General features: G+C 51.0%; 2 protein-coding genes across 4 annotated transcripts; one reads left to right on the top strand and one right to left on the bottom strand.

The window, feature by feature from the left end:
• Positions 1–996: 996 nt before the first annotated feature.
• On the bottom strand, positions 997–9,825 carry LOC148387293 (ATP-dependent 6-phosphofructokinase, platelet type-like). 3 transcript variants are annotated; one of them, XM_088395516.1, is made up of 23 exons: positions 9,504–9,825; positions 8,218–8,291; positions 7,510–7,587; positions 7,237–7,426; positions 7,004–7,169; positions 6,892–6,936; positions 6,698–6,806; positions 6,441–6,536; positions 6,273–6,365; positions 6,082–6,207; positions 5,941–6,005; positions 5,763–5,832; positions 5,160–5,306; positions 4,688–4,758; positions 4,531–4,618; positions 3,638–3,790; positions 2,733–2,885; positions 2,377–2,541; positions 2,156–2,217; positions 1,981–2,092; positions 1,723–1,822; positions 1,548–1,653; positions 997–1,435 (listed from the first exon to the last, which is right to left on the bottom strand). In XM_088395516.1, exons 1-23 carry the CDS (start codon positions 9,601–9,603, stop codon positions 1,279–1,281), a joined length of 2,526 nt encoding a protein of 841 aa, XP_088251642.1. In that variant the 5' UTR covers positions 9,604–9,825; the 3' UTR covers positions 997–1,278. The 3 variants fall into 3 exon arrangements, with proteins under 3 accessions (XP_088251642.1, XP_088251644.1, XP_088251643.1); XM_088395518.1 differs by lacking the exon at positions 2,733–2,885 and having other exon boundaries at positions 9,504–9,818; XM_088395517.1 differs by lacking the exon at positions 3,638–3,790 and having other exon boundaries at positions 9,504–9,815.
• Positions 9,826–10,427: 602 nt separating this feature from the next.
• nmnat2 (nicotinamide nucleotide adenylyltransferase 2) lies at positions 10,428–13,949 on the top strand. The gene is made up of 11 exons (XM_088395520.1): positions 10,428–10,624; positions 11,152–11,240; positions 11,463–11,530; positions 11,592–11,670; positions 11,774–11,900; positions 11,959–12,039; positions 12,109–12,153; positions 12,270–12,346; positions 12,471–12,572; positions 12,637–12,704; positions 12,854–13,949. The coding sequence occupies exons 1-11, from the start codon at positions 10,540–10,542 to the stop codon at positions 12,954–12,956; spliced, it is 924 nt and encodes a 307-aa protein (XP_088251646.1). The 5' UTR covers positions 10,428–10,539; the 3' UTR covers positions 12,957–13,949.

A 13,949-nucleotide genomic window follows, 5' to 3' on the forward strand; every position in this document is an offset into this window, starting at 1 on the left:
CTGAATTGGCAGTCCATTTCGGGTTTGTCCAAACGGGGTATAAATGATGGCAAAGGAGGCGCTTATCTCTTGCGTCTCTCTTTAATGGTGATCAACAACCTTATCCAACGTGTGGTCTTTTTCCCGCATGTGTTTCCTTATCATCAGGGTCTGATGTCGTGCCTCTTTTCCAGAGATTTCAGTCAGGTGTGTTGCAACAGGTAGACGCGGCCGCATCCAAGTGTGCACACTATCTAGTGCACTATTAAGGGGTTGCGCCATGTTTGTGTCGGGGGTCACGAATGTGCTCAACATGGCGCAAACGCTAATTGCACCATGAAAATAATGGAAGAGATGTATAGATAAGCAAATGAATACAGTTTAACTTTTTTTTTTTCACAATAAATAGTTGGTGACGTGCCGCTTCGTCGTGACAATTACGGCGTGGCGGTCATCTGATATGTGACGAGGAGAAAAGTAATGCCGGCTGTCTGAATCGTCAAATGTCTGGCTTGTGATTTATTGCGTGGTGTTGACAGCATCTCGCGGCAACTTGTTTCACTCTAGACACGAGAGGAAACGGTTGCTCCTTTCCAACCGTGACAAATTGCGCTTTTATTGCTGATCCACATCTGTCATATCAAGTGTCGTGTTTTCCTTCTTGATAAATTGCCCAACAAATACATCATACATATAATTACTACTCATCAAAGCGCATTCGGACAAAACTGCAAGAAATAGCAGTATTTAAGGTGAAATGTTATGTTGTGCTGCTACCTAGTGGTCAGAATGTGAACAACATGTGCTCCAGGGGGCGTATTACAGAAAACCTTAAAGGACACGTATCATGGAACATCGACTTTTTTTGCTTTTAAAATCTTTTTTTTTGTGTGTATCTGGCAAGTTAGGACGCCCCCAGGACTTCAGAATAACACAATGCACGATGACGCTATCTACTGTCTTGAATAACAACTACAGTTTTAAGGCAAAAAAAAGAGTGACAAAAAGACAAAAACATCACAATCAAAGATTTAATACTGTGTACACACACTGACACACAACGGACAGAACTCTTATGCACACCAACATTTGCGACACATGAGCAACAACAAAGACAAAACAACAACAAGATAAGGCTACATTTGTAGTGCTCCATTCAGTACGTCATTTCAAGTGCATCATTCGAGAATATATTCGATCTGCAATAAATTAGAGTAACAGCCTGTGACTTTCTATATCATTTTTTGTGCACGCGTGTTTTGTTAAATGTGCCTAAGATAGCAGCAGCCAATGAGATGTTCAGATAGCGGCCGAGGAGTCGCCTTCTTTGGCCCGGAAGCGGCCAACGTGCTCCAGCTGACCTGAGTCGGACACATCGTAGCTTGTCTTGTACTTGGCCAGGATCTTCATCAGGGGGCGGAGCTTCAGCCACCACTGCTCCTTGGGGATCCTGTGTCTAAAACAGGAGGTGGAGTGGAGTCAGTCTTGCCCGCCAAATTTTATGCTACTAAATCAAAGTGAATCTTTGGATCAAAATGGCTGCCTTCCGCTCAAGTAAAAGTTCTTACTCAAAGTCGGTCTCGTCTTTGAGCTGCGCCACGGGCTGGAAGAGCATCGCTCGGCGTCTCATGCCCAGCAAGCAGGCGCTGTCCTCTGAGTTGGCGAACACTCGCCCTGCGTGTCCAAAGATTCACATTTGAAGCGGCGAGAGCCCGCTCACGTGATAGCCGCTCCACCTTTTACCTCCTTTGAAAGACTCCTTCATGGTCTTGGTGAGCCACTGGACTGCTTTGGCCGCTACTTTGGTGCCAAAGTTTCTGTCAAAGGGAGACGGAGCGCCACCCTGTGGAAAAATATTCGGTGTGCACTTTGTAGAGAACGTCGGCACAGCCCTGCATCAATGCCCAAGTGTTTCTCCATCATTAATGTCAGCCATCAACTCAATTGAAATAAACAATTGAGGTACGCAACCGTTTGAATGACAAAAAGCTGCTGCTGTACCTGCTGCATGTGTCCCAAAATGTTCTTTCGGCAGTCAAACACCCCTCGACCCTCCTCTGAGTAAAGTTGGTAGATAAAATCGGTGGTGAAGTTCTCATTGCAGTTCTCATTCCTGCACACAAACACGACATTGAATCGGCCCACTGTCAGAGAAGGCATCCCCCGCCCCTCTCACCTGAGCACCAGACCCCTTTGGATGGTGGTCTTCATCTTCTCCGTCAGATGTTCCACGTTACCCTCCAAGGAACAACAACCAGTTTGACTTAGATGAAATAAATTGTTGAGCCACATAAACATCTCGTTGCGAGTATCCGATTAGCAGCTATGCTCGCCCACTTTTTTCCATGTACTGTCAAATTTGGAGAAGGAAGGCACGCGAGCTCCAGCGGGACCCACCTGCAGGTCTCGGATGTCAAAGGGTTCCTCATAGATGTAGACGGTGTCAGCGCCAGCCGCTAGCCCACCCACGGTGGCCAGGTAGCCGCAGTAGCCACCCATGGTCTCGATGATGAACACCCTACGCTTGGTGCCGCTGGCCGACTGCTTGATGCGGTCGCACGTCTGCCAACAAGCGCACCGGCGTCACGCACCAAAGCGGCTCCTCGTCCTCGCAACAATACAACTTGACAGAAATGCCATGTTCAATCGGGACCATCTTACCTGCTGACCAGCGCGGCACGGTTACCATGGCGACTTCACATCGACAAAAACAACAAGGTGACGGCGGGCAAAGGCGGCGGTTGCGCTGTTACCTCCACGAGAGCGTTGAGGGAGGTGTCTGCGCCGATGCTGAGGTCGGTGCCGGGTACGTTGTTGCTAATGGTGGCGGGGAGCATGCACAGCGGCACGCAAAACTCCTCAAAGCGTTCGCGAGCCTCATACAGCTGCAGGACCGACTCCAAGGCCTAACGGACGCACGGACGCCCGCGGGCCTCGTTACGCTGTGCCCACGTTGGGGCATGCCTACAGCTAAGCGTGTGTGTGTCTTTTAATGACGTAAGAGTTCATATATACGTGTCAATTCCTTTCTTTCGTCTTTTTGCGTCATGTCTGTTTGTCTTTCTATCTTTGTGTGCTGTACGTGTGTTCATGTCTGTCCCTCTCTGAGTAGCACGATAACATATGTTGTTATCTCGCAGTGTGGCACAAGACTTTTTGTGCGTTTGTGGCTTGGTGTTGGCTCTCTCCACTGGACCGAGCGGTCGCGCCGTCTGTCAACGCGTCACCGTGTTGACGCGACTTGATAAAGCGGCAATCCTATTTTAGCTAGGACACCATTCCTTCAACATGGCATTCAGTCCCTCCCTCGTGCCCTCGCACGCACGAGATCGCAACAAACTCCATCCCGCACGCTCGTTCTTTGTCAGCTGTTGACCAAACAAACGCAAGTGAATTGACAGGAGTGCATGCGACACACTTACCTGACCGTAGCTACTTTGCGCTACTTTGACTAAGTTACCTTTTTGGCACGTTTCAATTCACAAAAAGACGTTTTGGAGGACCGATGAGTTGCAGCAGTCAAAAGCTGACCTTTTACCTACTAAGAATTCAAGCGGCCTTTGGCACGAGCGCAGCGGGCGTCTGCTGTGAGCGCTCACTCATCGCACTCGCCGGCACACACATGCACATGCACACACGCACGTGCATGCCGACTTACATCCGTTATGGCGTTGAGCGCCGTATCGCAACCGATACTGAGGTCCGAGCCCGGTATATTGTTGGACACCGTGGCGGGGACCATCACCATTGGCACGCAGAGCTCGCCATATTTGTCCCGTGCCGCCGAAAGTTCCAGTAGTCCCATGTAGGCCTGCAAGGGTCACAGCCCGTTTGCGAGGACACAGACGAAAAAAAGTTTTTTTAACGAGGGAAAGCTCTCAAAGTGGCGATTGGTATCATATAAATGAGCCTTCAGCGGAATTTGGAGAGAGACACCAAAGAAAAGCCAAACACAAGTTAGCCGCTAAGCTATGCCATCGCCAACAATCGCATCCGCTAGCTGAGCTTCATGCACATGAAAGACAAAGCGGCCAAGGGGCCGCATCTACATTTTGTTAACCAAACAAACAATAGCGGGGGTGGCGTGCAACGATGGAAGGAGCCAAGGGGAGAGAGCCAATCACAATGCGCACATACACAAAAACACTCCAGAGGGACAAGGTGGATTTCTCTCTTGAAACCTTATTCCAACCTTATACAAGCCCGGGGCAGACTCTGACCTTAAAGCTTAACCATGTAAGATCTTCCTTTCCTTTGAAACTTCCAGTCCTAACCATTGCTTGAAACCCTACTTTGAAAACCTAACTTAAAACCCCACCCCAGGCCTCCAACCCTAACCCTGTCGCAATACCCTCCCTTGCTTGAAACCCTATTCCTGTCTTAAAACCCTACTCCTGTCTTGAAAGCCTAACGTGCACACGATGAGATCATGTTCAGTCATGTTTGTCAAACCAAAGCAACAACACAGGCTGCACAATTGGCAAATGAGCGAGCAGATGTCATTAGCGTTAGCTCTGTGCAACAGCTAAATGCCGCCATCGTTTTTTGTACCTCAAATCCCCCGATGACGAGCAGCGCGTTAATGTTGTGGGCGGCCATCTGCTGGGCGATCTGCTCCAGATGTTTCCCGGGAAGTGTTCTACGCCAGCATGCCCGGTAAAAGTCCACTTAGTCCCAAAAACGTTGCAGCGAGTGCATTGAGGTATACCGTTTGGTGCCAAGCAGCGAGCCTCCTTGTCCCGTCCAGCCGCCGACATCGCCCCACTTGATCTCCTTGATCTGATCATGCAAACCAATAAAAGTGGAAATCAATCAACTTTGAAGCCTTGTAACTGTAACAGTGACCTTCCAGGCTCTTTGTATTATTTGGGAATCAGAGCCGAGCTGGGACGACAGCGGCGTCCTTACTCTTCTGCTTATCTGAACTTCCTCTTGCCTGGTGCCACTCGTTACATTGACCTGTGAGGAATGTCTCTTTCCGCCGAGTTTAATTTAGTGCCGGCTGCTATTTGTTAGCTCATACGTTAGCACGCCAAGTTTAGCACTCTGACCTTGGGTGGGCTTAGCAATGCAGAATACAAAGAGAGGCAGCCAGCTGGGCGACGGCGTTGCTGCCGCGTTCCAGACTACTAGTGACCCGCCCACCCTGAACTCACTAAAAAAGATGCAGAAAGTCTCACCTGGCCCTTGTAAAATCCCTCGAAGCCGTCGCTCACTGCGAACATTTTATGGCCTTCGGCGATGCCCACCCGGACGGCAGAGCGCACGGCCGCGTTCATCCCGGCGGCGGGCGCCCCCACGTTCAACACGGCCACGTTGAAGGAGCTCTGACGAGGAAAGGCTTTTCTGTCAAAGGTCGCAGCATTTAGCGGTGAACATCCAAAACATGCGATGGGCCGCAAGATGCAACCGAGCAGCAGGAAGCCCAAAACTCGCATTCAAGTGCACGCGTGTCGTCATGTGCACGGCCAAGACGAGGATGTGCACTTGAAGGGAAAAAAAATAAAGCTTCCAAATATTTGAAACCCATTTATATATATATATGTATAAATGTATGTATATATATATATATATATAAAATTACTATTCTAATAAAAATTATGTAAACCATGCAATAGCTCCGCCCCTCATCTGAGTGGCCCCAATGCACCTGTGCAGGAAGTACCTCGCTGGGCTATCGTTAACATGTGTCAGAGTGGCTGAAGGGGAGACACATGACGTCCGATTCGTTACGTCTTTCCGCAAACGTTTGCGCTATAGCTGCCGTCAAAATCGGTGCTTACGTGCGGAAGCTCCGAGTCAGCCTTGTGGTTGCAGAGAAGTCTGTACGTGGTCAGGTTGTTCTCAAAGCTCCTGCAAAGGAGACAAACACATCCCCATCATTTAAAAGGATGACTTCAGTTCAACGGACATTACGCTGCTCCCTCTTCCAAATTTTTTGTTTCATGATAAATGAAATACCTGCCCCGCAGCCTGACTGCGTCCTCAAACTTCTTTTCATCCATGGCCTTCTGCACTTCCTGTGTCTGAACACACACACACACAAAATGGTGGTATCCCAGCTTCTCATCAAAAAATGGCACAAGGGGTCGGTGGGCTTACCATCTGCACGCACTCCATGAGGGGCAAACGCACAGCTTGGTTGCCCACCAGCGACACCACGCAGGCGGGCGTGCCAGCAGAGGCCTCCAGCAAGGCCAGCACCGCCTCCACACCCATCCGGCTAGCCTGTAGCGAGGTTGCAGGGTCGGCATTTAGCGTCACGCTCCGCGTTTCGGAGCGACGTGTCTTACCAGGATCCTGTCGAAGGCCGACGGGGTTCCACCTCGCTGCACGTGGCCCAAGATGGTCACCCTGGTATCGAAGCCCAGGTTGCGCACCACCAGCTAACGGGCACATTGGCAAAATGGCTGCACATGATGTCTGTAGCGCTAGCGTCTTTGCGTCTCGAGAGGACTTACATCTTTGATGTAGTCGGGCGTGATGGCTTTGTTGTGGCTGTCGATGGCGCCTTCAGCCACGATGATGATGTTCAGTCTCTTCTTGTCAGCACGGTTCTGATAAGATAAGAACATGCATGACTGCAAGTCAGGTTTCCCATCTCGTTTTTAGTCTTTGCTAACTCTGTGCTAAGTAAATCTGTGGCGCAACGCTTGGTCCAGAAGAGGCCATATCAAGATTTACTTGTCACGTAAGGTGTAAGAGCGTGGGCTGTTACCTCAGAGAGCTTCTGGCACATGTTGTCCTCCCAGCCGTCTTCGGGAGGCATTTCAGGAAAAAACACCCAGTCAGCTCCGCAGGCCAGAGCGCTGACCAACGCCAGGTATCTGCACACGGCACATCGTCCCATGTGATACAGCCATGGCGGCCATCTGGCCGGGCCGGCGGCCATCTAGCCGGGCCGGCACCTACCCGCAGTGTCGACCCATCACCTCCAGCACGAAGGTCCTCTGGTGGCTAGACGCGAGCGGAAAGTAAAAAGTCAGTAGCGAGGTGGCGGCCGAGCGTGCGTTTGCAGGCGGACCTCTGAGCCGTGGTCATGATGGCGTCCACCACCTCGATGATGCGGTGCAACGCCGAGTCGGTCCCGATGGTCATGTCGGTGCCACAGAAGTCGTTGTCGATGGAGCCCACCATGCCTACGATGTGCAGGACCGAGTTGCTGCGTGCCGCCTCCTCGCCGATTACACCTGCCAAAGTAACAAGGGAGTGTTTTCCGTGGGCTCCATGCCCGCGTGCGGTGAAGGTCTCACCTACCCTTCTGCACTAGCTCGTCCAGGAGTCCGCTCCACTCCTCCCGGAAAAGATTGGCCCCGGTCAGACTTCCGTCTCCGCCGATGACGCAAAGGTTGCTGATGTTCTTCAGCACCAGGTTGCGCGCGGCCTCCAGGCGACCCTCGCGGTTGCGGAACGCTTTGCAACGAGCGCTGCCGATCACCGTGCCGCCCTGCGGGGTTTAGGGGCGGGGCCGAAGGTCAAGCGGGAGCATTTGCCACCTGGGTGGTTAAGCAACGGCTGTGCTGTGCTCACCACTTGCAACATGCTGGAGACGCTTTCCCATGACGCCTCCTCGATGTTGGCGCCGCCATCCACCATGCCCTGGTAGCCCTGTGGGACGCCACTTTGCTCACATTCAATGCGGTCGCTCACTTTGGGCGATATCGATAATGGATGTGCATCAGAAACACGGAGAGACACACTCTGTGGTGCATTGATAGCGCATCTGAAGCTTGCCTACTCCAATCACATCACCGTCCTGAAAGACCTTTCTTCAAATAATGGTTATTTACGGCCTGAGAGCACGCAAGTTTGATTCCCCTGAAAAAAGACAGATGCAATTTGTACGGTTGCTTGTCTTCATTAGCGATGAAAATCGAGCTTCCTAATCATGTTGTCGTTCTGAATAATCAAATCACTCCGTTGAGTCATCAGAAACACTGCGAAACATTTATTGGGGGGGGGGAACAAAAGCTGTACGCTCGCCCACCCGCCAAAGTAAAAGCAGGGTCCAAGCAAGAGCAAGAGGAGCTGAGCAAGCGAGCGAGTGCGTGTTTGGACTCTTGCCGAAGAAAAAAAGTGGAGTCAGCGAGGATCAGGACCTTGATCCAATTAGCCGACGCTGAAACCGGGATGGCTCCTCAAAGTTGCCACTCGGAGAGCTCGAGGCAGTGTCTCGCTTTGCATATTTGCACATTTTCGGCACTTGTTTCATATTTTTATGTTGTGTTGCTATCTGACCTCATGTATAAAGTAGACTTTGGCTCCCACATAAATTCCCATGCGGACCACCGCCCGGACTGCCGCGTTCATCCCTGAGAAAAAAAGAAAATTAACTTACGTTAGTGTTTCTTTCAAAATAAAACTAATAAGGTATGAGGCCTGAAATCACACATTGGATGCAAATCCAAAGAACTCAGATTAATATTTACTATTGTGCTGCCTAGAAGCTTCTCCACGATACGGACAACACAAAAATGTGGTGTCACGAACACGCGCGCATGCACCATCATGAGTGGGCGCGTGTCTGTGCGCGTGCGTGCTTTCCATTCATTGCCTCGACAACTTGCTGTTCCTCACGTAGGCGCTGCGTCGCTTTTCCACAGCGTGCGTCAAGCTATCATGCGCCTCCACCAGAAACCAACCTCGCTTGCCTTCAGCGTAAAAGCGAAGTCTAGCCTAAGCCAACACAGCTTCTCTTTTTGTGGAAGTCACATAACGGAAACAAGTGTATTCCATGGTGTTATCATGACGCACTCATCGTCCACGCTTGTGTGACACGAATTCTTAACACCTATTGACAAAAAAATCGGCATTCGTTAAAAAAAATTAAAAACACTATTCTGATTAAAAAGATTTTTGTTCGTAAGTGTAAATTGGTTTCTCGTGAACGGACGGATTTTCTTTTTAATCGAAGCAGCACTTGTTGATGTTGACGCGCGCGCGTACGTGTGCGTGCGTGCGTGTTTAAACAATGCTATTGCGTAACCTCCCAATAAAACACGATTAAAAACCACACCAATGCTCCCCAGCAAAAACACTTAAATTTATTGATAGTAAAATATAGTCCTTTGAATTATTAATAATTATAAGTGTACTAGGGCTAGGGCTTTTTTTTTTTCTTTTCTTTTTTTGGTGCAGTCTCTAACACACCTACGTTTTCTGGCATTCACTTGCTGCACAGACGGCATAATTCCATTAACGGACGTCACTTCTCCTAATCATCTGGACGCAAACTGCGGCTTTTTCTCCAAATTGATTCAGTGACAACACGAAAAGACCCCGAAGTGTCGACCAAGAAAAGCAGTCAATTTATAACTGTCTGGCTTTGACGCAACGAGATAAGTCATGAGCGCGGCCAAATGAGTAGTTGTTGTTTTTTTTGTTTTTGTTTTTTGCTTCATTTTGAAATGATGGCACTTCAAAAAGAGGCAAGAAAATGTTCATAATTAAAGGATGAAGGCGCTCGCCCCCCCATCCCCCTCCCAACTTCTCTGCAAATGGAAGCCGGGAGTCGTGGCTCTCACCTTGGGCATCTCCGCCGCTGGTAAGCACCCCGATGGACTTTCCATGGCCGGACAAGTTCTCGAAGAGCTTGCGGGTGTCTTGTCGCTTGGGGGCCGACATGTCTTGGCTGGTCTCTTTCCTACTCGATGTTCTCTCCCTTCTCGTCTCTTCTCCTCTTGGTAGTGTGCAGCAAGTTGTCGACAGCAGGGATGACAGCGGGGCCCGCTCGGATGGAGCGAGCGAGCAGCCAAGCAAGGAAGCTGGAGCAACTGCAGTGGGTACCGCCCCCAATTGCAAAGCTCTAAGCAGAGTTACGATGGCTCACCATGCCTTTACGAGGCTAGCCCAGCTTCAACTGGAAAAATAATTCGCAAATTATTCAAGTCGACAAGAAACATACGCTAGAATAAACAGCAGTGCTTTTAAAATTATTGTCATTCATGTTGATGTTCATGCAAGAGTCGCGAGAAGAAAAAATATCAGAGTGAGACTTCTTGTCACCTTAAGGTCTGCTAAATTGCCGAAGGCTCGGCAAAGATCCGACTGTCCAAAGACGTCAGGCTTTCATTTACCCCAGCCATTGGACGTCAACATTTTGCAAGCGAGTCTGATTGCTTGCCTGCACACGCGGGGGGCGGGAGCTCCGTCTTCTCGGGTGGCCTCCACCACCCCATAAGCTCATGTGTTCGAAATAAAAAAAATGTATATCATAACGTCCACATCCATGTCTTGTAAATGCATGGCTACTTTCAAATAAACATAAGCCCAAGTGTCTTTTTTGGCTTGTTTTTGGTGCACATTCTCCGAATTCCAATCCATAGCATTCAGTAATGTTCCATATTTGACAAATCAGCATTCAGCGGTAATTTCTACCAGAAATACATGTTTAAAGATGAGAATGAATAAAAAAAACTTTTGGACTCGTCCTTGTTTACGTCAGCACGGTGACGTCACTTCCCCCATCATCCTGCCGCAGACCAGGAGACCTCGCCTTTCGCTCTGCATCGTCTGCCGCCGCTTCACAAGCCAGAACCAGAACCGCGACCAGAATCAGCCATGCCAGAAAGCAGCAAGAGTCACGTGATCCTGCTATCGTGCGGCAGCTTCAATCCCATCACCAAGGGACACATCCATATGTTCGGTAAGCCTTTGTGTGGGAGAACGGCACGTTGTGACGTCACAAAAAAAAAATAAAAACATCCCAGGCGGCCGGCTTTTGCCTGTTCGGCCGCGCTCGTCGCTGTCCACCTTCCCGGTGCTGAAAGCGATCCTTCTCGTTGAACGCGTCGTGTTGTCGCCGCGAGCGCTCAGGCCAGCTACTAGCGACGGAGATGGGCCTTGAAAACAACGCCAGCCAGCGTGCACCCCCAACCGCGCCCGTGATGTGACGCAGCCCGCAAAGCAATAATTACGCCGAGCTCCTCATCTTCGAAAATGAGAAGATGCGCAAGCTGTCAAAATTAATATAAACAAGCAATGCTCAGAAAGAGCCAATCAAACGCACTCGAGCTTGATGTCGAGGGTCTTTGAATTTCTCAGTGTGTGTGTGTGTGTGTGTGTGTGTGTGTGTGTGTGTGTGTGTGTGTGTGTGTGTGTGTGTGTGTGTGTGTGTGTGTGTGTGTGTGTGTGTGTGTGTGTGTGTGTGTGTGTGTGTGTGTGTGTGTACAGAAAAGGCAAGGGAGCACCTGCACAAAAGTGGCCGTTTCATCGTGATCGGAGGGATCATTTCGCCGGTGCACGACTCGTATGGGAAAGCTGTGAGTAGGCCGAAACATGTTGTTGATGATGACTGGACATGGGGGGGAGCTTGAAATCCAACGTGAGGGGCAAGAACAAGCCAGGTTAGCGCGCTGGTCCCTTGGAGCGCACACCCGCAGAAAAGATCTGCTGCCATGATGTCGTTGTTATCATCCGTTGGGAACTTTGGGGAGGGTTGACACAATGGTGCCAAATTGAAATTGTTGTCGTGTGCCGCTCAGGGCCTGGTGTCCAGCAAGCATCGTCTGACCATGTGTCAGCTGGCCGTGCAGTCGTCTGATTGGATCAGGTTAGTCGCCCGCCGCCGCCGCCTCTGCCGCCCGTGCTAAAGCCTCCTCCTGCGGCCGCAGGGTCGACCCTTGGGAGTGTTACCAAGAGACTTGGCAGCCGACCTGCAGCGTCCTGGAGCACCACCGAGATCTGATGAAGGTGAGGCTTCCTTTAACACCAAGCATCCAGGCCATGTGCGGGAATCCTAGGCGCAGGAATTCCCGTCTGGATTTGCTTCCCAATGATGTCCTTGCCCTCTTAGCGAGTGACGGGTTGCATTCTGTCCAACGTCAACACGCCGTCGTCCACGCCCGTCGTCGGTCAACCGCAGACGCGGACTCCGCCCCTTTACCAGAACCGCAACAACCTGAACCGCAAGGCCACTTCGGGTAAGTCTGCCGGCAACGACGGCCACGAGGACCGTGACGAGGTATTTCCGGTTTGCAGTGAAACTTTGGGGGAAGCTGAGCGAGAGTTTGGGCAAAGTGTGCTGCGTGCGTCCTCACATGGAACGCTTCGCCTTCATCGGTGAGTGTGGCCAACGCCCATCCCAGTTTTGCGCGCCTTTGTCGCTGACTTTCACCTTGCTGGCCTTAGATGAAAACGCCAACTTGGGACCCAGCCTGACGTATGAGGAGATCGGTGAGTGGCGGTGGTGCGACGTGTGTACAAGTGCTTGACTGAGGGCGTGTCTCATTCCTTCCTCCCTCCCGCCCTTCCTTCCTTCCTTGCTGCCTCCCTTCGACTGTGGCGCGTAGAGTTGCGCATCTTGCTCCTGTGTGGAAGTGACCTCCTAGAATCCTTCTGCATCCCTGGCCTGTGGAAGGACAGTGATGTAAGCACCCCCCACCCTTCCTACCTCAGCCCGTCTTTTCCGTCACCACCCGCATAAAAGAGTTCTGCAGATCACAACATGTTGAGTCGACCGAAGGTCAGCGAGCGTGTGTCCGCGTTTGCAGATGGAGGTGATCGTGGGCGACTTCGGCCTGGTGGTGGTTCCTCGTGACGGCGCCAACACAGAGCGCATCATGAAGCAGTCGCCGGTGCTGCGCAAACACCAGGTTGGCTCTCGTGTCCCGGGTTCAGCCGCCACTTTCTGACCCGCCGTCGTCTGCCCTCTCTCAGGACAACATTGTGGTGGTCGAAGAAAACGGCGAGCATCCCATGGCGCAGGTCAGCTCCACCAAGAGCAGGTAAGTTAAACGGCTGAATATGGAGGACGGATCAGCGACGTGCAAGGCGGGGAGGGAGAGGAGGGAGTCGGTTGTTGTCAGACCTCCAGGGGGCACAACGCAAAAATATACGGTACTGGTTGTGACGGGTCTGTGGCTGTTGTTCGCAGGCTGGCGCTGCAGCACGGCGACGGACACGTGGTGGACTACCTGTGTCAGCCCGTCATCGACTACATCCTCAACACGCAGCTTTACATCAAGGCCTCGGGATAGAGACTGCTGCAGCGCAGCACGCGTGTGCTAGCCGGCGCCCGCTAACACGTCTCCCCGCCGACCGCGCCACTTGGGCCATTTCCACACCCACCCGCATCGCACCGGAGACTCCAAAACATTTTTTGGCCCCTCCGTGTCCTTCGACGCATTCACCAACTTTTCTGCATGTTCTTCACACCAGAAGCAGCGTGGGCTTGACTGGGTGACAACTAGGAGTGAAGGCAACGCCACATTGTGCACTTAAATCGTAAAGCGGTCAACCCAACCATATGATATGATTCGGTCTGAGGAAAGTTCACGTTGAATGCAAAAGCCCAGGACTGGGCTAAGCAAAAGCTCCAAAACAAAGTCCGGGCAGATTGAAACCACTCAGGCCATGGTAATACACAAAGTTCAGTCCGCTGAAATATTCCCATTTGGTTTAAAATTTGAGGCTCAGCTAACACAAATGGAGCAGGCGAACCTCCAAACGGGGCTTTTAAATAACAGACTTGGAACTCAGGAGCTTCTTTGCTCTTAATTACGCCGCATGTCTTGGAGTAGAGCTCATCGCTGCCCCCCCGTGTTGTGGCATGACCTGGTACTGCACTTAACACATTGCCCGCTGACTTCAATTCTCGTTCACTTTGCTCCTTTCGGAAGACATGTTGTGGTTTCCCTTTCCGGCCTGGTCTCAAGGAAATGCTTATTTGGACACCATTGAGAGCCTTTTGTTGTTTGTTTTTACAGCCAGCGTAAAAGTGTACAATTTCAGGTGTGGCTCTGCCTTCATCCCTACCGCTCGAGTGACAGTGAGCCTTTTCCAGTCTGCTTCACTGGGGGGGGAATTTTGGGCAAGAATGCGTTTTTCCAAAACAGGGTGGAAGCGAAGGGTTGGCTTTTGAAAGCGAAGCGTGCTTGTCCGTGTTGGTGTTGAGCGTGCAGCATGTTGACACTCCGCTTGTGCTTGTGGCATGACTTTGATGGATTTATTAAACTTCAAGACAAAACCAC

Source organism: Syngnathus floridae, chromosome 14 (assembly GCF_059516105.1).
Source record: "Syngnathus floridae isolate MCC-2025c chromosome 14, RoL_Sflo_1.0, whole genome shotgun sequence".
Taxonomy (NCBI): domain Eukaryota; kingdom Metazoa; phylum Chordata; class Actinopteri; order Syngnathiformes; family Syngnathidae; genus Syngnathus; species Syngnathus floridae.